This window comes from Sphaeramia orbicularis, chromosome 11 (assembly GCF_902148855.1).
Source record: "Sphaeramia orbicularis chromosome 11, fSphaOr1.1, whole genome shotgun sequence".
Lineage (NCBI taxonomy): Eukaryota > Metazoa > Chordata > Actinopteri > Kurtiformes > Apogonidae > Sphaeramia > Sphaeramia orbicularis.
In genome coordinates this window covers 46182759-46205686 of record NC_043967.1, presented here as the reverse complement: position 1 = coordinate 46205686, position 22928 = coordinate 46182759, and the positions used below count along the sequence as shown (strand labels likewise).

General features: G+C 35.3%; 1 protein-coding gene across 3 annotated transcripts in view; it reads right to left on the bottom strand.

Moving 5' to 3' along the window:
- Window positions 1-209: 209 nt before the first annotated feature.
- Window positions 210-22928, bottom strand: part of trim46b (tripartite motif containing 46b) — a 40068-nt gene continuing 17349 nt past the window's right edge. For all 3 annotated transcript variants that reach the window (XM_030146504.1, XM_030146505.1, XM_030146506.1), the window contains exons 8-12: window positions 22309-22430; window positions 20413-20751; window positions 9340-9569; window positions 4380-4447; window positions 210-1655 (exon numbers count right to left, since the gene is read on the bottom strand). In XM_030146504.1, coding sequence (XP_030002364.1) covers window positions 1205-1655; window positions 4380-4447; window positions 9340-9569; window positions 20413-20751; window positions 22309-22430 — 1210 coding nt within the window. In that variant the 3' untranslated portion in view covers window positions 210-1204. The remainder of the gene's footprint in view (window positions 1656-4379; window positions 4448-9339; window positions 9570-20412; window positions 20752-22308; window positions 22431-22928) is intronic.

Sequence of the window (22928 nt, the reverse complement as noted above, 5' to 3'; positions counted from 1 at the left end):
TGACTAATGAGTCTGGTTAAATATCTTTCCTAATGAAATATTCTCCCCACACAATAACTGCAGTGTTAAAATCAGCTTTGATGCTCTGCTGTGTCTTGCTGCCCCCTAGTGGAGACTTAACAGTGCACATATCTACACTGAACCTGTTCAAAAACCAAATAAACCACACTGAATTCCAAACAGCAACAAAATGAGACAGGAGGTGCTTCTTAATCTAAACAACTGTTATTTATTCAGTGTTTATTACCTTAATCCATTTTTCTTTTGCAAACATTCTGCCAGCAGGTGAAGTTTACATAGGTATAATCTGCTAATTGTTTCATAAGAAGCACTGCTCATTAATTTACAATCAAGCAAAGCTAAAAAAAAAAAAAAAAAAAAAAAAGTATTGTTTGCAGGGGAACAACATTTTGCCGTCAGCCAGTGAATCAATGGTGTTATCAGTCAAACCACACACGCACCCATGCGTAAAGAGAAGTAAACACACACATGCACACACTCGCACATCAGACTTTTTGTATTTGAAATACAAATGCACAAACAGAACTGCAGAAACTAGTGATTAACTGTGCAGCAGAGGTATAATTGGAGCTTCTAATTACAGTATTGCCTCATTGTTCCTGTCTTCTATCTCTAATTTACCACATTTACATCCCAGAAAAACAATAACTTTGGTTGGGTTTATAATGGGTGAATGATTGGAAAGCATTCACCGACAACAAATAAATCTCAACGACTGTGTGGCTAAACACAGCTATTGCAGTTATCAATATAATAAAAATGGATTAGGCTTGTTTTACTCCCATAATGTCTTTATCTTTGCAACATAAATGACATTAAGCTTTAAACATGGAGGAGGTGCAATGACTCTACAGGAAGGACAACATGGTGTGGTGCTGTATCTACATTAGCTTTATAAACATACATAATATAGCCTGGCGACAACTGCAAGCATCAAAGATATAATTACATAGTAAGTGTTTGGTTTGCCAGACACTACTCAAGCAATAATTCCTGCAAAAATGCATGTAACAAAAATGTAAGAAACTTAATTACATTGCATATTCTTTGCTATAGAAACATTTTCTCGTACAAAGAAAATTAAATACAAAACAAAATCGCTGAGATGTCTAACTTTTTCGCTCTAGCTGAATAAATACTTCACAATTACCGATTACATTCCAAACTATCCTATCACCTCAGATCAGCCGTTGTTGTTCAGATTAGACACACGGGGTTGGATGGTTACCCTTCTGACCGGAGTCTGATCTGCGTTCCGATTGGCCACCAGCTCTTGAAGCTGCAGCGCCCCTCCGCCAATGAAACAGAACGCCGGGCACACGGGGCCGGAGCAATCGACGTGACCCTCCCACAGGGGTCGCAGGGAGTGGGCGTCATAAAAGGTGACCCGGCCCTTCTCAAAATCGAGGGACACCCCGAGCCGCGGCGGCAGCGGGTAGGTGAGGCCTGTGGGTGAGGAGGGGCTGTTGCCGTTGGTGATGGGGTCACGGATGCCGTTTCCGTGGTTACTGTGGTGCTGGTAGCTGTGCTGGGGTAGGTAGATCTTCCCCATCCCCATTGTGAGGAAGCAGAAGGGTGGGGCTGAATCAAGGGCGTCCTCTGCTCCACTGTCGTGACCGCTGTCAGGATCATATCTGCAAAGAGATGATACACTGTAAAAAATGACTGTAGAATTAACACCAAAACGTTGTAAAATTGAAACATAAAAAAAACTGTAAGTGACAATACAATGCAAAGTAGTTTATTTGAAAAGACTTTTGTGTTAATGATTAAATCAAATATAGCTGTAGTTCTTACAGGAAGAGTATGTGAACAAAACCAGATTTGTATGTAGAAATTATGTATATCTATTGTTTTTGGAAAATAAAACTGTAAATTGAAATGCAATGTGGTGGCGTTTAAATTGCAAAGACCATAATGTTGAAATAACAGCATATTTGCGTTTTTAAATATATATATATATATATATATATATATATATATATATATATATATATATATATATATATATATATATATATATAAAACAAAAAAAACATTTAAAGTAAACATTTAACAATGTAACATTTTAAATTTGTAAATGAATGGGTTGGTAGAGTTGGTAGAGCGGGTCGTCCAGTAACCAAAGGGTTGGTGGTTCAAATCCTGGCTCCGACTGTCCAAGTGTCCATGGAAGACACTGAACCCTGCTTTGCTCCCAGTTGGACCTGGTGGATTTGGAAAGTGCTTTGGACACCATGAAGGTGTAGAAAATGCACTAAATAAGTGCAGTCCATTTACCAGTTAAATCTACATGTTTCAAATGTTAAATGTACATGTTACTGCGTAAATATGTTTACAGTTGGATGTATTTTTTACAGTATTGTTCTGGAAACCACAGCTGCCAGTTTTTTCTGTAAAAACAACAGGATTTTTTTTTTACAGTGTACTCTTACAAAATGATACAGAGTGGTAGGATGTTCTGGAACTAGGTACTTTTTTCCACTTTCTACTACTTTAAACATGTTATTGAATCTCAGAGACAAATATTATACTTCTTACTCTATTACGTTTAGTACAAGAAGAGGTGGAAAGTAAGTACAAATAAGTATCTCTGCTGCAACTTTTTACTTCTACTTCTTACATTTTAATACAAACATCTGCACTTTTGACTCCTTCCTTTTTTCAAAGCACTTATTGCTTTTTAGGCATTTGAGGAGAATCATCGATCATTTTTATTTCCCATCATTGTGCGCCTTCGCAGCATCATGACTGAATTCATCCTAAATGGAAGCGACAGTAACGCACAGAGAAGATGATCCCTCGGTGTATCCATCAGAGCAAATCACACACGATAAACTCAACAAAATGAAAGAAACATAAAAGACAAAAAGAGATGAAACAGACATGAAAGAGCGACTGGACCGCAGAGAAAAGGCTTCGTAAAGTTTCAACTTCTGCTGCTGACATTGAAAAAGCTGATTTGTACATGGAAGCAAAGTTAATGTTTATGATTTTCAAGATATTGTTTTTTTTAATTTTATCTGAAGCTAGGACACTTGCATAGTTTGTTCCATATATTTATATGATTTGATGGTCAGAAGGCTTTGCAAACAGCCAGTAGATGTATTCTTCAAGACCTACTTTTTACTTTTATACTCTGAGTACGTAAAGAAACAATTTGAATCACTACTTCTGCTTCTTCTAAAGTCTGTTTTACAAAAGTATCAAACAAAGTCAGATTAATAGTTTTAATATAAATGCATAACATGATGCATACACAGCAAAAATTGAAATCTTACCAAGTGTATTTTCTCATTTCTAGTCAAAATATCTCATCACACTTAAAATAACACATAATCACCTAAAGAGTAACTTGTAAGTGAGACATAACTTAGTTTTAGACAATAGATCTTGAAAAGCCAAAAGTCAGAACTAAACACGGAGAATCAGCGTTCAGTTTCTGTGCTCCGTATATCTGGAACAAACTACCAGAAAATATCAGGTCTGCTGAGAGTCTGAGTTCTTTTAAGTCAAAGTTAAAGACTCACCTGTTCACTGCTGCCTTTGACTAAAAGGCTTTTGACTTTTTAAATTTTAAATTCTCCTTCGAAACTCTGCACTGCAACTCTTACTTTAATATGTGCGTTTTTATATTTTTGGGTTTTATGTGTTTTTTTCTTACTTGCTGTTTTTAATCACCTTTTACATGTTTCTTTTATAATGTTTTAAATGTTTCTTTTTCCCTTGTCGTCGTATTAATGTCCTGTGTGAAGCACCTTGAATTGCTTTGTTGCTGAAATGTGCTATATAAATAAACTTGCCTTGCCTTGAAAAAATTATATTTCAAGAAATCTTACCAAGATAATTTTCACTTGTTCCATTGGCAGATTTTTTTGCTTAATTGAAGCAAAAATTGAAAAGTGAAAATTATCTTGGTAAGATGTCTTAAAATAAGATTTTCAAGATCTATTGTCTAAAAATAAGTTCTTATATCTCACTCAAAAAGTTACTCTTTAAGTGATTATGTCTTATTTTAAGTGTGATGAAATATTTTGACTAGAAATGAGAAAAATACACTTGGTAAGATTTAGATTTTTTCAGTGTACGTAAGATAAAATGACCCCCACCATTACCAGCTGCAACATATGAATGCACAAATAATTCTGCAGTAAAATAGATTTTACTGCCCATTTTGCATTTTAATTTTTGGGATATTTTGATGTTAATATTTTTTCTTTAGTGTGGCTTTGAATGCAGAACCTTTACATAATTCCACATTGTATTGGCAGCTTTTGCTCCAGAAAAAACTACTTCTGCAACTGTTTCTTTACTCAGTTCTAGTCATCTGATTTATTTATTTAACTCTATTTACTTACCGAGGACTGGCCATGTCTTGCGGGAGATGAAACCACTCCTGCAGTTTGGATTCCAGACCAACACCCACCTGTTCAAAAAGGAATTCATTTGCAATTAAGACTTGTTTCGCAGCACATTTTCACTTTAATTAAAATGATCTAGCTCCCCGATCCGATGCTGCAGCAGAAGTAGGTACGACTTCTACAATGCAGATAAAGTAGCCAATAGTTTATGTAATGTAGATGAATGAGGACTTGAAAAATTGATTCTGCAATGTACGGTAGAAGGCAAAATAAACAGAGGCTGGCAAAGGGAACGATGGGGAATGCAACAGTCGAGAGCGGACAGGTCTGACCTTTGCAGAAACTCACAGAATAACAGAGGACGGACTGAGATGAAGGAGCTGGATGTTATGTCCTCAGTGGAGCCTCGACGGTCAACAAGGTTATGGGCTGAATGAAGAATGATGATGATACTGTATAAATGTGACATAGACAGACATAGACACTGCCACTATTTTCTTCCCAGTCCTGCCACAGAATCAGCTTAAACAGGGGCATGTGTGGAATAATCTTCGAAAAACTGTAAAACTACTATACATTCATTTCTGTTAATGATTTTAAAAGTATTATGGAGAATGCAGTGAAGGAGGAATGTCACTGTTTTTCTTGATGCCATTATGGTTGAATAGTTCCCAGATAGCAATTACCTTTGGGCCGGATCTGCATTACAGCCTTTACATCTGTTCATAGCTCACATCCGTTTTCTGACTTTGGACCAAATCTGCATCGGATCCGTCTTTCAGCTCTCTCTAGCAGTTCCGGAAATGTGCTGGCTTAGGGATTCGGCCCAGAACAGTCTCCCATCGCACAACCAAGACTGATTTTCAAAGTAGTAATACTGATCTGGACCAGAGTCGTAATACGAATCTGGGCCAACATGATTCTTGTGTATATTCTAGACATGATTGAACGGAACTGGGCCAGAGCTGGACCGCTTCTGTAGAAGATCTGTTTCGCAGAGCCGTACCTGTTTTGGCCCGATGTGTGTTTGGACACTGGGCCAGATCGGCCAAACGGTTTCGGGCCGAATCGGTCAGAGATTCTGTTCCAGATCCGTCCCAGTGTCTCTTTGCTATCTGGGTTGTTACTGTGTTTTATTGTTCATTGTTTATCATGTATGTGTTTTATGTTGTTTGGACTTTGTATGGCTGATACCTTGGCAGGTCTCCCTTGCAAAAGAGATTCCTATTCTCAATGGGACTTCCAGGTTAAATAAAGGTAAAATAAAAATAAAAAAATTTGTGAAGGCTACGACTTCAGTCTAAGGCTACGTTCAGACCAAGGTTATTATTGTTAACGGAAACTAACGAAATGAAAAAAACTAGAATTGTAAAAACATTTTCGTTAACTGAAATAAATAAAAACTATAATTAAAAGAAAAAAATGATAACTAACTGAAGCTGTATTGTGTGCTTACAAAACTAACTAAAATGTATAAAAATTATGGATAAAATTCCCTTCGTTTTGTCTTTGTCAATGTCGGATTGATACGAAAGCAATTTATTTTGCTTGAGCAATTTTAGCTAGTGGCACCATACGGTACTTCACGGTCCGTCACTTCTCGTCACTTGTGGTTTAGAGTGGTCTTCTCATCCTAACTCTACCTGGAAACATGGAGACTAAAGTTGGGAGCAAGCAGCAGAGTCCTGTCTGGGATTTATTTGAATATGACGGCAAAAAAGATAAAATATACGATAAAACTAAAATTAAGCATTTAGAAAAAAATTTAAACTGATAAAAAGTAGCAAACCTGTTCTAAAAACAAATTAAAACTAACTGAACTAGAGAAAAAAAAGTCAAAACTAAATAAAACTAAACTATAATGAAAAATCCAGAACTACTATAACCTTGGTTCAGACTGCAGGTCAGTGTGGCCCAAATCCGATTTTTTTGCCCACATGTGACCTTTTTTGTTTTTAGTGTCTGTTTTTTGGATTTATTTATTTATTTATTCTTTTTTTCTGTTGTTGTTGTCATTACTATTGTTACTGTAATTGTTTTGCATTGTGTGCTTGTTGTTGAATTTTGGTTTTCGTGTTGTTGTGTTGAGTGTATGTACATCCTGTTTGTTGAGCGAGTTGTAGGAAATTGTGGTGCTTTGTTTTTATGTTGTTAATGACCCCAGGAAGAGTAGCTGCTGTGGTGTGCAGCAACTTATGGGGATCAAAACTAGTAAACTAATAAAGTAACTAACCTGTATGTGATCTGTTAAAGACAGTTTGAACAGCACAAATCTGATTTTTTTCAAGGCCACTTTCATATGTGGTCCTAAATCCGATACGTATCTGATATTTTGCAATGTGACTTCAGTCTGAACGGCCAGGTCGCATTTATCCGACCTTTATGTCATGGAAAAGCAACAAATGTCACAATTCTGCATCCCAGGAGAAGGAGTGGTGGGAAAAACGTATTTATTTCCGTAAACACAGTGCGTGCCTGCATGGTCACGTATTACATCAGGACCTCTTTTGTGCATGTGGGTCACTTCAGGGTCACATTCAGTTCATACTCAAAACTGATAGAAGTCGCATTTAATGTGTAATATGAACGAGCACACAAAAAAAATCGAATTTCACCAAAAAATCCAAATTGTGCATTAAGATCTGCTGTCTGAACGTAGCCTAAGGTGCGTTTCATTGTCCTCTTTCCTGTCCTGTTAAGATTTTTTTTAATATTTGCAAAGCACACAGCATATGCTTTGTTTGCAAAATTATCTAAGTTTTGTTTCAGTAGCGTGTGTATGTTTTTCTCTATTGTTTTCTGAAGCCCAAGTGCTGCACTATGTAGAACTACAGACGGGAATTTATTTCAAAAGCAGAACCAGGAAGTGAAAGAGAGTCGCGAACAACAAAACAGCAATAAAAAATTATCTGGCCCTTATTTCAATCCTGTGACTTATACTGCAGCACGTAAAACTTTCAGTGACACTGTGGGAACACTGCAAAGACATTATTTACAGTCAAGGATGAATTTTTACTGACCAGAGAGACACAGTCGGCAACATGACGAATGGCCATGGCGTCATTGCTCTGCTAAAATGTGGGGATCTGCTTTAACTTTGACTTTTAAGAAGTGTCTGGATAAATGATAATGAAGGTTGTACCTGTAGTTTACAGTTTTTGGGAAAGGATCTCCTTCAGACATAAAATGTGCTAAATCTTACATACAGTCTTACAGCGAAATGGGAAAATAAATAGGATCAATCCAGAACATTAGGATCTTTAGCATAATTACAGAGCTCTTTATTCTAGAAACACTAATGACACTTTTAGATCATTTTTTAGTGTTTGAAAGTAGAAATACTATATATAAGCCATTTAACAAAAAATAATAAACTATGAGTTAAAAACATTTTCGTTAATAAAAATGAAATGACAAAAATAATGTTTGAAGATTTTAGCACATATACTACAAGACTAAAAACACTTATCCTATTTTTGTTTTTGATATGTGTATTATTGTTAGGAAATGGACAGAGTTTATTTTTAATATGTGTATTACTACTGAGAAAGGGACAGAGTTTATTTTGATGTGTAATGCTGTTGCAAAATGGGCAGAGTGTATTTTTGATACGTACATTTTTGTGTTTGTGCTCAGTCCGAATTTAGTCTGATATGTGTAGGATTTGTTGAGTTACTTATGGGATCTGACATGGGAATTTAGGATAGTTAGAAGGATAGGGTAAAGGGGACGGGAGTATATAAGTTAAACTTCATCCTCCTTTTCGAATATGTTTTCTTTTTATATTAAATTTTCTTGTTTTTTTTTTTGTTTTTTGTTTTTTATGGTTTTAATGTTGTATTCAAAATAAAATAAACAGTCAATCAATCAATCAAGCAATCTTTCTACATCTGTCTCTTCTAAATCCAAATCAAAAGACTAAAATACAGATGAACCTGATGTTGTTTCGTGCTTTTATGGAAACATGAAGACCCATTCCCAACAGTAGAGCAGTAGAACTGTGTCTGATGGAATCTGATCAGTGATTGGTAGTTACAACTGTCAATCATGTATTCAACCCCCATATGTGTCTGAAAAAACAGTCCAAAAATACAGGAAAGGAGTAGATGCAAAAACATTGTGTCATCTCAGACCACTATTAATAGGTGAAAGATTTATGTTTTCATCTGGGTTTGTTTGTCTGTTTGTCTGTTAGCAAGATAACTCAAAAAGTTATGGACGGATTTGGATGAAAATTTCAGGAAATGTTGAAACTTGCACAAGAAACAAATGATTAAATTTAGGTGGTGATCAGGGTGGGGGGGACTGATCTGCCTTGGCGGAGGTCTGCACTCTCCGAGTGCTTTTCTAGTATTCGAAATAAAATAAACAATCAATCAATCCTTCTACATCTGTCTCTCCTCAATCCAAATTAAAAGACTAAAATACAGATGAACCTGATGCCATTTTGTGCTATTATGGAAACATGAAGACCCATTCCCAACAGCAGAGCAGTAGAACTGTGTCCAGGTCGTGTCTGATGGAATCTGATCAGTGATTGGTAGTTATAACTGTCAATCGTGTATTCAACCCCCCCCCATCTGTCTGAGAAAACCTGCATCTCTGAGTAGATTTTATACAGTCTAAAAATAGATAGATAGACAGACAGACAGACTACAAACAAAAAGTTAAGGATTTTTTTTTTTTTTTTTTTGTCTTTTTTTTTGGTCATTTTTGCCAATTGTAAATAAAACTATGCCTGGTCATTAAAAAATGTGTTTCAATTCACACACAAAAAAGTAAAAAGCGCTGTGTGAGAATACCCAACTGAAAAAACATAGCCCAAAAATTAAAAATATCCTTAACTTTTCGTTTGTAGTGTATATAATATGAAAGGTGATTACAGACGTTTTCCAAACTGTAATTGATGTAAAAATCCAGATAAAATACAAACTAAAACTGTCAATCCTTCACTTACCTTCACTAGGTAAGACCCAGGCTCTACTGAGCATGCCCAGTAGTGCCGTCCTTGTGTAATGGCGACATCCCCCACCAGAAGGTCTGACGTCAGGTGACAGGAAGTGAGAGCGTGGTCGGCGGCCTGCAGCAGAGACAGACCCGGGACGCTTCGGGCACAACGCTGCTCCTTACTGACCACCAGCCGGTCGGCATGGAGACCCCAGCGAGAGTCCAGGTAGAAGTTTAACACTGGAGAGGAAGAAGAAGAAAAACCAGAAAACAGGAGAAGAGAGAGGGGAGAGGAAGTACAAGTAGTGAGGGTGAAGAGAAGACAAAGGCAGGCGCATTCAGAAATGACACTTAAAGGGGTTTTAAGAGCAGGAGACGTCTGGGAAGCAACAGATAAAGGGGGCAGGCACCTTTACACGATGATTCACAGGAATAAAATGCACAAGAGTAAAAAGAGGCCTTGCAACTGGGAGGGCACTTTTTTCTAGAAGAAATACAATTAACAGAGGGAACATAATGCTGCGTTCCAGGCCGTTTTTTGAGCCCGTAATTCCCGACTTCAAACCACAACTCACGACTTTGTAACGTTCCAGGCAAGTCACGCCAAACTGCCTGAGCGCAAGGAATTGTGGGAGCTAGATGTAAACAAACCAGCATGGTGGACCGTACGTTATGCTCATTTACAATCATTTCTATCGCCAAAGGTGCTTAAGGTGCTTGCTCTTTGCTTATTTGAGGGAAACAGAGGAGGAAAAATGGCGCATAAGGCAGGAGAAGCTGTTATACTTTTTATGTTATGATATTTGGATATTTGGATACGTATTTGGTATTAATTTATTCTTGCACTCAATGGACTGAAGACTAGCTAACACTAGAGCAGCTGCTGATTATGCAGAACATTTGCAGATAAATAACGTCAGAGCAATACCTGGTTTTAATAAACAATTTGCATAAACACCACGTCCATGGGGGCCGCCATTGTTACGTGATGTCAGAGCTCGGAGCTGGGAGTACATCGATCTAGTACTAGTTCACGGGTGGGAAGTCACTAGGGGTGTGTATTGGCAAGAATCTGGCGATACAATACAAATCACAATACTAGGATCACGATACGATATATCACGATATATCATGATGTTGTTAAAAAGGCAAAAAAATTTTCATTATTATTTCCTTGGAGAATTGAATTACACCAGAAATCTGCACAAACACTTAACACGTTTTTATTTGATCAGAACAGGATCTAATGCTATATCACAAAATGTTCCTGCGTTAAAACTTAAATTATGTTTTACAGACATTACAGTTTAAGATCCTGTTCAAATGTTCATATTCTGTAAATTGTGTTTCTCATCACATGTCTAAGGGTAGATAGGTAAATATTTTAAAATATGTTTGTAGTTATTTAGAACATTTTAATTTAATTAAAGATTATAATGTAAATTGTGTCTCTCATCATAAGTCAAAGGGACCCCATTTATAAGCTGAGGACTGCTTCTGGGGTGTCCGATTACAAAATGTGTCTTGTAAATTGAATAGGGGTGTGTATTGGCAAGAATCTGGCGATACGATACAAATCGCAATACTAGGATCACGATACAATATATCACGATATATCATGATACTGTTAAAATGCAATTTTTTTGTTTGTTTCTTTTTTTAAATGATTATTTCCTTGAAGAATTGAATTACACCAGAAATATGTACAAATACCAAACACATTTTTATTTGATCAGAACAGGATATATCATAAAATGTTCCTGTGTTAAAACTTAAATTATGTTTTACAGACATTACAGTTTAAGATCCTGTTCAAATGTTCATATTCTATTAGTTCAGAACTAACATCAGAACATTATTTTTGTGCAATCCCAACAAAGGAACTGACATTATTTAATAAAAGAGTGTTAAATAATAATAAATTAAATATAAATAAAAAAGAAAAACAAAGAAACAAAAATGAACAACAACAGGGGTGTCAAACTCATTTTAGTTCAGTTCCACATTCAGCCTAATCTGATCTAAAGTGGGCCAGACCAGTAAAATAATATAAATAATAGGATAAGAACTTAGAAATAATGTCAACACCAAAGTTTTCCCTGTGTTTTTGAGTAAAAATGGTAAAATTCCGTAAAGAAAATGTTTACATGTACGAACTGTACTTGAACATAACATGAACAAATATGAACCTGAAAATTCTTAAGAAAAATAAGTGTAATTTTAACAATATTACACCGTAGTTTATCATTTATACATGTGCATCACAACGTACAGATCACCGTGGATCTACAAATACACAAAATATTTAGTAACAGGCAGAATTTTGGTAAAAATCCACATACGTCTCTTAAGAAATTTCATATTGTTCATATTTATTCAGGTTATTCACATTTTTTGTAAAAAGATCGTCTGTAAATCTAAACATTTTTGTGTAATTTTACTTTTTTTACACTAAAAAAAAGACAAAAATTTGCATTTTTCATTATTTACAAGTTGTTATGGTAGTATTTTACTGGTTCTGATCCACTTCAGATTGAATTGACCTAAAATGATCTTCACATCCTTGATTGTTAATATCTTCATTATAATTTTTGCATTTAACAAATTCATCTGAGGGGCCAGATCGGAACCTTTGGAGGGCTGGTTTTGGCCCCTGGGCCGCATGTTTGACACCTGTATTCTACAATATCTGCATTTGAATAAATATCTAAAATATCGATACAGTACTTTTTAATATCGATACAGTACTGTGAAATGAAATATCGTGATATATTGCAGAACCGATATTTTCTTACACCCCAGAAGTCCCAGGTTTACTGCCATTCCAGTGCATTTTCACCGATAGAAGGTTGGACAAACACGAGTTACGGGTGGCCTGGAACGCAGCATAAGCAATAGCAGAAAGGAAAAACAACCTACAGGGACACAAGGAAGTCACCAATCACTTGACTTGAGCATTAAAAGCCCTGGATCTGAATGTGATCCATGTTGTTAAGCCTCACGTCTTAACAAACTGCAAACCTCATCAGCGCTCAGACAGATCTGGTTTTAGATGGTGGACTGGGGAGTCTACAGATGGGGAGATGGGGGTGGAAATAATGAGGATGCATGGGATGACTACGGAGATAAAGGAAAAAGAGAGGAGGTAGCCATGTCGCATGTGCCGCAAATATGAATGAATGACCTTCTTACGTTCAGCAGGAGGCAGCGTGGAAGGAGCGCGGAAGAGGATGACATGTGTAAAGCTGTGAAATGGGAAGAACATGAGAGAAAAATAAGGGAGGAAGTGGTGGGGACATGACGGTGTGCTGGAAGTGAGAAGAGAGGTGGATAAAAAAAAAAAATAGGAATGGGCAGAAAAGAAAGAAAGTGAATTATTAAGCGTTCACCATGGAAACCATTCTAATGCTCATATTGTGACTGATAAATAATAGTCGGTGTGAGGAGAAGAATAGGTCCTGGATGACAGCGACTACAGCGTTCTGCATGGAAATAATGAGGTTTTCCTGTCGCTGTCATGCACCTGTCACTGATATAAGTAGTTATGCATCATTAACTAAACAGAGGAGAAATACTCTTACATACTTGGACAGTCTGAATATTAAAAGAAGTTTTTGTAGGCGCTGGGGATCATTCTGATATTCTCCTACTTAATACTTTGAGGTAGAGCTGCACAATATATCGTTTGAGCATCGACACTGCGATGTACGTGTGCGCAATAGTCACATCGAAGGTCCAGTAATGTAGGAGGAAAAGGAATTTAACATGTTCTCATCTGATTTCAAGGGTACCTGACACCAAGGTTATTATCGTTAAGGAAAACTAACGAAATGACAAAAACTAGAATTGTAAAAACATTTTCGTTAACTGAAATAAATAAAAACTATAATTAAAAGAAAAAAACAGTAACTAACTGAAACTGTCCTGTGTGTTTATAAAACTAACTAAAACGGATAAAAATTATGGATAAAATTCCCTTTGTTTTCGTCTTGGTCAATGTCGGATTGATGCTAAAGTGATTTGTATTTCCCTCAAGTAATTTTAGCTAGTGGCACCATATGATATTTAACGGTCCGTCACTTCTCGTCACTTGTGGTTTCCAGTTGTCTTCTGGTCCCCACTCTACCTGGAAACATGGAGACTAAAGTTGGGAGAAAGCAGCAAGCAGAGTCCTGTCTGGGATTTATTTGAATATGATGGAGAAGAAGAGAAAAGATACGACAAAACTAAAATTAATACTAAAACTAAACTGAAACTAAGCATTTAGAATATAACAAAAACTAATAAAAAAACTAGCGAACCTGCTCTAAAAACAAATTAAAACTAACTGAATTAGAGAAAAAAATTCAAAACTAAATAAAACTAAACTATAATGAAAAATCCAAAACTATTTGAACCTTGCCTGACACACACTGCATGCAGCGATCCACCAATCACAATCGTTCTTAATCAGTTTGGAGTGAGTCGCTGGTAACAAAATTTAAAAATGAGCAACGAATAAGAGAAAATTACAACGGCGTATTAGGGCCACATAAGAAAAAAAAACGCTGGTTACTACGAGAATAAAGTCATTATTTAATAAGAATAAAGTCGTAGTTTTAAGAAACTCACTAATCAACAAGAATAAAGTCGTTATTTAACAAGAATAAAGTCGTTATTTAATGAGAATAAAGTCATTATTTAACGAGAATAAAGTCATTATTTAACAAGAATAAAGTCATTATTTAACAAGAATAAAGTCATTATTTAATAAGAATAAAGTCGTTATTTAATGAGAATAAAGTCATTATTTAACAAGAATAAAGTCATTATTTAATAAGAATAAAGTCGTTATTTAACGAGAATAAAGTCATTATTTAACAAGAATAAAGTCATTATTTAACAAGAATAAAGTCATTATTTAATAAGAATAAAGTCGTTATTTAATGAGAATAAAGTCATTATTTAACGAGAATAAAGTCATTATTTAACAAGAATAAAGTCGTTATTTAATGAGAATAAAGTCATTATTTAACGAGAATAAAGTCATTATTTAACAAGAATAAAGTCATTATTTAATAAGAATAAAGTCGTTATTTAACGAGAATAAAGTCATTATTTAACGAGAATAAAGTCATTATTTAACAAGAATAAAGTCGTTATTTAACGAGAATAAAGTTGTTAAATTTTGAGAATAAAGTCATAATATAATGAGAAGGTGTACCTTATCATTGATGTAGAACTTGGAACATTTTGTGAAGTTCTGCTTTCATTAGTCTATCCTCCATCAACACATTAGTCTGAGGACTTTGAAGGGTTTGCACACATTTGGGTCTGTTGTAAGAACTGAACTGATTTGTAGCAAATTGCTTCTTTTGTGGAGGAGAAACTGGTGAAGTGTTCAGCTGTAGAGTTATCAGTGGATACACCAGAGAACTATACAGAGAGGGTTTGGTGTTTCTGAACAAACTGTGGGGATTCTACTGTGAGTTTTTGAGTCCAACGGAAGGGAAAGTTGCTGCTTCACTTATTGCCTTCGCCGTAAAACCGGAAACTCTGTCGAATTTTCAAAATATTACTTGTTTAATGTCATAAAAATACGACTTTATTCTCGTTAAATAATGACTTTATTCTCGTTAATCAACGACTTTATTCTCATTAATTAACGACTTTATTCTCGTTAAATAATGACTTGATTCTCATTAATTAACGACTTTATTCTCATTAATTAGTGACTTTATTCTTGTTAAATAATGACTTTTTTTAAACTGCGACTTTATTCTCATTAAATAACAACTTCATTCTCGTGGTGACAAGCGTTTTTTTTTTTCTTACGTGGCCCTAATACGCTGTCGTAGAAAATCACCATAAATAAAGACTTGGTGCCAAAAAGTAAAGCAACGTCAGTCATCTGGAATTATTTCAGCTACAAGAAGGATGAAACTGAAACACGTGTTCTGTGTCGACAGTGTCTCACACCTGTCGCCACAACAAGAGGAAACACAACTAATTAGTCTGAGAATTTACGTCAGCACCGCACAGCTATTATATACTCATGAGTGTTTTTTCATATTGCAATATATTGCAGGGTTAAAAAAAATTGCAATGTCAGTTTTTTCCAGTATCGTGCAGCCCTACTTTCAGGTCGTTTTGATAGTATATGTAACAACTTTGGCATGTCTAATTGCTGTTAATTGCAACAGAATCACTATAAAGGTATCTAAAGCTGTAATAAATAGGGTAAAACAGATTAAGTAAGCTCCAAATAATGCATTTAAACAGATGATTTCACTTTAAAAGGAAAATGGAGATTAACAATAAAAACACACCAAAGTAAATCAGCGGTACATGTTGTTAAATACACCTGCAGAATGTTCACCAAGTGTTCATTAGCTCACACATTCCTGATTTTTGCACTTGATGTTAGTTAAAATGTATTCACTTTGTACGAATCCTAGAGGAAAAAAATATAAGTACATAATAAAATTCCAAACATGAGGGCACTGAACCTATGAGCAAAAAAAAAAACAAAGCAATATTCTCTCTTCTTAAAACTATTTTAATATAATTTTGTATAATTATCATTGCTGTTGCTATCCTATTTTTATGTATTATTACACTGGTCAACAACAAATTTATTAAGTTTTTTGAGCTGATTTAGGATAATTTTGGTGTGCTGAATCCAAAAATCACATTAATTTTGCTCAATCAGGTCAACTTTCTGAACTATGCTACATATTGGCTTTTTAACATTTTTGCTTACATTTATGGGCATTTTCACATCATATGATACAAAATTCTTTCATATTTCTTGCAATAAACGAGTTCTGAAGATTTTACTTTTGCCAATTTATGATAAATGGTTTTTTTAATACTACAGGTGAATGAAATGGCTTCGACTAGAAGATCTTGCAAAAATAAGCCTGACGTATTCTGCTACATCTGCTGTGAATACACCATTGTACCTAACAGGAGTCCTGTTAGAAAATGATTTTTTTTTCTCTTAAAACCTATTTTGGGTGAGAACTATATAAAAAATCAACTGATAAAGTCACAAAAATGTAATCAATTTTGTGAGAAGATCAAATTTTTCAAAATCAAATTAGCAAAAAAAACCTGACCTGATTGAGAAAAACAGATGTCATTTTTGGATTTAGCGGTGCAAAATGGTCCTAATTCAGTTGAAAAAACCTAGACAACTTGCAAAAAACATTTTTTTGTAACCCAGTGTTATTTATTATGACTAATCAGGACCAGCAGTCTTGATTTTAGGAAAATGTATGTGTTTAAGTCTTTTTTTTAACAATATTCAGTTCTATCTATCTCATTTTTGTATGCTGTAGCCTCATAAACACCAGTGCCACTGATTCTCAACGCTGTCCTCATCCACCTTCATGCCTGATTCAAGGACTCATTCCATGACTTTGTTAGAGGTCGCAAATCACCCAGTGTTTTCACAGGTCACTGCTGCTGTTGTGAAAATCAAATGTGGATGAACCAGGGTGCCAAATTTCCATTACAAGTGTCCAAACTAAACATGGTAAATCAGATTTACTGGAGCAAACAGGCATCAGTGATTAGATTTGCCCCAAATGACATTTTAAAACTATTATGAAAGCATTTGTTTTTGTTCTACCTCTATTCTTAAACACTTTAAGTCTTATTGCTATTTAAGTCTGGAGAATATCATCTTTTGTTTAATTACATGTTTTAATATGTCAGACATGAATTATTTAAGCTCTTTATTTTTCTTTTCATTTGCATGTTCCCTTGAGACTGATCTCATGAAATTGCGTCATGAAAATTAAGTCTGACTTAAACTGTGACCTAAACTGTTAAACCCTAGGCCATTTGTTTCTAGTGGGAATCATTTCAATGTAACACAAAACAATGGATTAACAGACAACAGAAGCTTGTTTCATATAAAATTAAGTTATGATCAGAAAACAGCCAAAGCAGGACAAAATTCATAATCATCACTTCATAAACCAACAGTTTATTTTTGCTCTTCTTTGTCTCGTTCAGTGAGTTTTATCGTTAGAGAAATTATGCTCGTACTGTTGGATCTGCTTAGTGTGAGCTTAGCAAAGTTTGTCGCATCGGTCTGTTGTTTTATTAAATTATTCATGACAAACACTGGTCTAAGACTGTTAGCTTGTTTTCAATATTTGCTCATTTATCCTCCTGAGACCCAGCAGAATAAAAGTTTTGTCTTTTTTACATGAAATAATTGTCTTGATTGGAAATGTCATGATGCAACAATTTTTACAGACACATTTTTTTATTTTTATTTTTAATGAAATATTATTTGAAGTAGACAGCTTTTTCTTTTCTTTTTTTTTTTTTTTAGTAAAGCTGTAAAACTCTCGTCCCCTACAGCGGATAAAAATGCATTGCTGGGCCTCAGGAGGTTATAAGTGTTTGTAGTTTGGTTGTGTTGTATTATCTGACATTTGGTTTTGTTGAGCTTTTAGCTGATATTCCTGTGGTTACATGGATGTATAGAATGTGTATATGGCTACAAGCATTGCATAGCATTGCCATGGCAACACAGATGGAACGTCCCCCACCTCTGATTTTAAGCACACTGAATTACCTTTGTAAACCTAACTTGTCTATACAGGGTGTATCAAAAAAATAAATAAAATACAGGGTGGGGAAGCAAAATTTACAATGAACATTTAGTTGTTTTTTCTCAGCAGGCACTACGTCAATTGTTTTGAAACCAAACATATATTGATGTCATAATCATACCTAACACTATTATCCATACCTTTTCAGAAACTTTTGCCCATATGAGTAATCAGGAAAGCAAACGTCAAAGAGTGTGTGATTTGCTGAATGCACTCGTCACACCAAAGGAGATTTCAAAAATAGTTGGAGTGTCCATAAAGACTGTTTATAATGGAAAGAAGAGAATGATTATGAGCAAAACTAGTACGAGAAAGTCTGGAAGATACTATTAAAGAAGAATGGGAGAAGTTGTCACCCAAATATTTGAGGAACACTTGCGCAAGTTTCAGGAAGCGTGTGAAGGCAGTTATTGAGAAAGAAGGAGGACACATAGAATAAAAACATTTTCTATTATGTCAATTTTCTTGTGGCAAATAAATTCTCATGACTTTCAATAAACTAATTGGTCATACACTGTCTTTCAATCCCTGCCTCAAAATATTGTAAATTTTGCTTCCCCACCCTGTATACATTTTGAAAAATTACTCCCAGTTCCGCATTTGATAATTTTTGGAATTTTCTATGTCCAAATTTACAGACCCAGGTTTTCATGCATGAGTGAGCAGGGGCAAATTGCGCAATCCAAGTTAAAACTGGTTTGTGCGAAGTAGCGGTGGGATTTAAATCCAATCAAAGGTCATGGGAGGGGGCAATGGGCATCCATCTTGTTTTCTTCAAAATTCCCAGGTTACAGCATTAACACTTTGGCCACCATGTCAGTTTCATTTCTTCACCCATGGCAGCTGTTCCTGCCTTTCAAAGTTAATTCAACTAGTTTAGGCCTGAAAATGTCACTGAGGACAGGCCAAGTTAGGGTTAGGGTTATAGGGTGAGGATTAGCATTCTATAAACCAAATTTGGTATGAATTTAACCAGTAGTTTTGCTGCTAGAGTATTAACCTGTTAAACCCTGACCATATTTTCAGGGGAAAAATGCCTAAAAAGACATACCCAAAGTAAATGAAGAATTACTTCACAATAATAAGGTTCATATGGATGTTCTTGGTGTCTATGGACATTTAGAGACCTCACAGAATCTATTCCCATTGTCTAAAATATTGTATCTGTTACTATGCCAGAGTAAACTGTAACAAACTCAAAGAGAAATTGGAATTTTTTATCTTCACCTGTTTTTTTTTGGGCTGGATTGACGATGATATGCATCAATTAATTGTTTGTGTCAGAGATTTTTAATAGCATATATTTCACCCCACAAAGATTAAAAATCATGTTTGAACATTAAAGTTTGCACTAAAATACACTTTTGATGTACTTTTATTAACATTAGGGTCTAAACTTTGAGCAAAAGTTGAAAAAAACATTCACTGTCCTGATTTATTATATTTTTATGGTAGATGAATATTAATATAATTTTTTCAGCCCGCAGGCAGGCTGATAGGGCTAAAGGGGTTAACAAACAAAGAAACGAACCCAAAACAGTTCCCCTTGCCTCCAACTGAAGGGGTGGGGTAATAAATGGTGATAAATCACTAAAGAAAGGTTAAATAGAGAAAAAAATAATTTGGGAACTGCCACAAAACTAGCACTGGGTCCTTATGGGAGAAATATACAGGAGTTTTAGATGTAAACTCATACAATCCACCTTGCTACACTGAAGACATCTCCATGGATGCTGAGATGTCCAGGTTCCCTCCCTAACCCTAACCCTAACCCTAACTTGGCCTGTCCTCAGTGACACTGCTCACTCATGCATGAAAACCTGGGTCTGTAAATTTGGACAAATATCCACCAATCCCCTACCTACCAACATCCATAAAAGAAAATCAAGGTCAAGGTTACTTTATTTATATCCATAGGTAGATTTGTTTTGCAGTCTAGGTGATTGCCTTGGCATTACAACAACACATACATTGAACATGTAAGACAGGCACTTGATCACGCTTACAGACAGGACAAAAAGTGCTCAATGTTCCACCATTCATCGGTATAGCAGCATGGATAAGTAAAAGAATAGAATAAATAAGATCAAATAAATAAAAACAAGATGCAATAAAACACAATAAAAACCAGAAAAGATAAAAACAATCGGGGAGAAAAACCAGAATAGGAACATAAAATTAAAAAATTAAAAAATTTGAAGTCACAATAATAATAAATAGAGCAAAGAAATGGAATAAATAACTAAATTAGGCAGTAAAGGTGCAATGTCACTATTTCTTATTGAGCTCAGTGACAGCGACAGGAACATTCCAAAACTTATCAAATGCAGAACTGGGGGTAATTTTTCAAAATGTATAGTGTTTTTAATACACCCTGTATAATCCTTCTACTCATTTTCATTTGCTTTTTCATTTGCTTAACCTTCTCATCCATACTTCTGTGAACGACTATGTCCGGTGCGTTCTCTCACCTGGTGCAGGAGGCGTGTGCAGGTACACCTCCTCGCTGTACTCCCCGTATCCCGCCTTATTGCAGCCTCTCACCCGCAGCACATAAACGCTGTCCATTTCCAACCTGTCAATCACGGCGCTGGATCCGCTCACTTCATCCAGTCGCTGCCAACCCCAGCGAGCCGCAGCCAAGCCTCCTCTGATCCCACCTCTGGACGCTCCGCCTGGTACCACACCGCGACGGCGATACTCCACAGAGAAGTGCCAGGCGGGGGCCGAGTCCTGGGGCAGACGCCAACACAGGAAGAGCTGGTCGTAGGCCAGGGTACGCTGAGTGTCGATAACCGGAGCCAGGGGAGCTGCGATGGAAAGGGTTAGAACGTCAACTTTCTGTCAAATGTGAAAGTCTGACATGTTGCACCATCTTTAGTCAATCAATAATCAGTCAGTTTATTACAACATTTTTACAATCAGTCAAAATCGACAATTCATTTATAGGGGTGTAAGAAAATATCGGTTGTGCAATATATCGCGATATTTTATTTCACAATACTACATCGATATTTTTAAGTATTTATTCAAATGCAGATATTGTGGAGGTTCATTTTTGTTTTTTTGTTTATATTTTATTTATTATCATTTAACACTCTTTTATTTAATAATGTTACTTCCTTTGTTGGATTGCACAAAAATAATGTTATGATGTTAGTTATGACCTAATACAATATGAACATTTGAACAGGATCTTAAACTGTAATGTCTGTAAAACATAATTTAAGTTTTAACACAGGACAATTTTATGATATAGCATTAGATCCTGTTCTGATCAAATAAAAATGTGTTTAGTATTTGTACATATTTCTAGTGTAATTCAATTCTTCGAGGAAATAATCATTAAAAAAAAAAAAAACAATTGCGTTTTTAACAGTATCCTGATATATCGTGATATATCGTAACGTGATCTTAGTATTGTGATTTGTATCTTATCGCCAGATTCTTGCCAATACACAGCCCTATTCAATTTACAAGACACATTTTGTAATAGGAAACCCCAGAAGCAGTCCTCGGCTTATGAATTGGGGCCCTTAGACATGTGATGAGAGACACAATTTACATTATAATCCTTAATAAATTAAAATGTTCCAAATAACTACAAACATATTTTAAAATATTTACCCATCTACGCTTAGACATGTGACAAGAAACACAATTTACATTATAATCCTTAATGTTTTTTTTAATTTAATTGATTTATTTCGAATATGGAAATGATACAAGCTTCCTGATCGCTACTAACTGACTCCTTTGCACCACATAATATAGAAATGGAAATTCAAGGAAGCATAAAATAATGATACACGCAAAAAGAAAAAGAGAAAAAAAAGTCATATTCAAAAAGGAGTGAGAAGAAGCATAGCTTATTAGCTCTCACCCCTTTTGGTTTATTGTGTTAATTTTTCCTCTGTTTTTGATCATTTTGTTTTTTTGTTTTTTTTTTCTTTTTTTGGCTTTTTTTTTGAGTAAATTAAAATTATCTAAAAAACTACAAACATATTTTAAAATATTTACGTATCCACCCTTAGACATGTGATGAGACACAATTTACATTATCATCCTTAATAAATTAAAATGTTCTAAATAACTACAAACATATTTTCAAATATTTCCCTATCTATCTAATGATGTTTCATTTCATTTCCTGTTCCTGAGTCCTATTGTCGTCAGCATATTCCAATATTCTCAGATAATGTAACAGTCAGACATATGTCCTATCAACGTGTTAATTTAAAGGCATCTACTTCCCTACTCATTAAACACGGAAATCTTTTCACTCCCTTCTGTTTTTCTTATCTTCTTCTTCTTCTCTATCTCCTTGCCCACCCTTCCTCTCCCTGTTTTATCGCTCTTTTTCATACCCTGGATGAAGTTCAGCTCTGTGAGGAGTTTCAGTTCTTTGGAGACGTCCAGCTGGAAATGTCTAAAGGATGGATCAGCAGCCAGAGCGAAATGCTGGAGGTTCTCAATAGCTTTATTCAACCTGTTGCAGTGGAAAAACAAGGAAAAGTCATATTAAAACGAAAGAAGGAGGATGAGTGTTTATATCACAGATGTCAAACATACGGCCCGGGGCCAAATCCGGCCTGCCAAAAGGTCCAATCCGGCCCGTTGGATGAATTTGTAAAATGCAAAAATTACACTCAACATATTAACAGTCAATCCTTTTATTTTAGGGCCCATATAAAGCCCTGCTTAGTCTCAAGTGGGTCAGATTAGGAAAATACTACCATAAAAATATACAAATAATGACAATTCCAAATTTTTCCTCTGTTTTAGCATAAAAAAAGTGAAATTACATGAAAATGTGTAAATTTACAAACTAGCCTTTCACAAAAAATATGAAAAACTAGAGATGTCCTAAGAGAAGTAAGTGCAATTTTGCTAATATTCTGCCAGTTACTAAAATATTTTGTGTATTTGCAGTATTTGTGTAAGTGCAAGTTAGGGCATCAAACTCAAAAATAATATCATAATAACC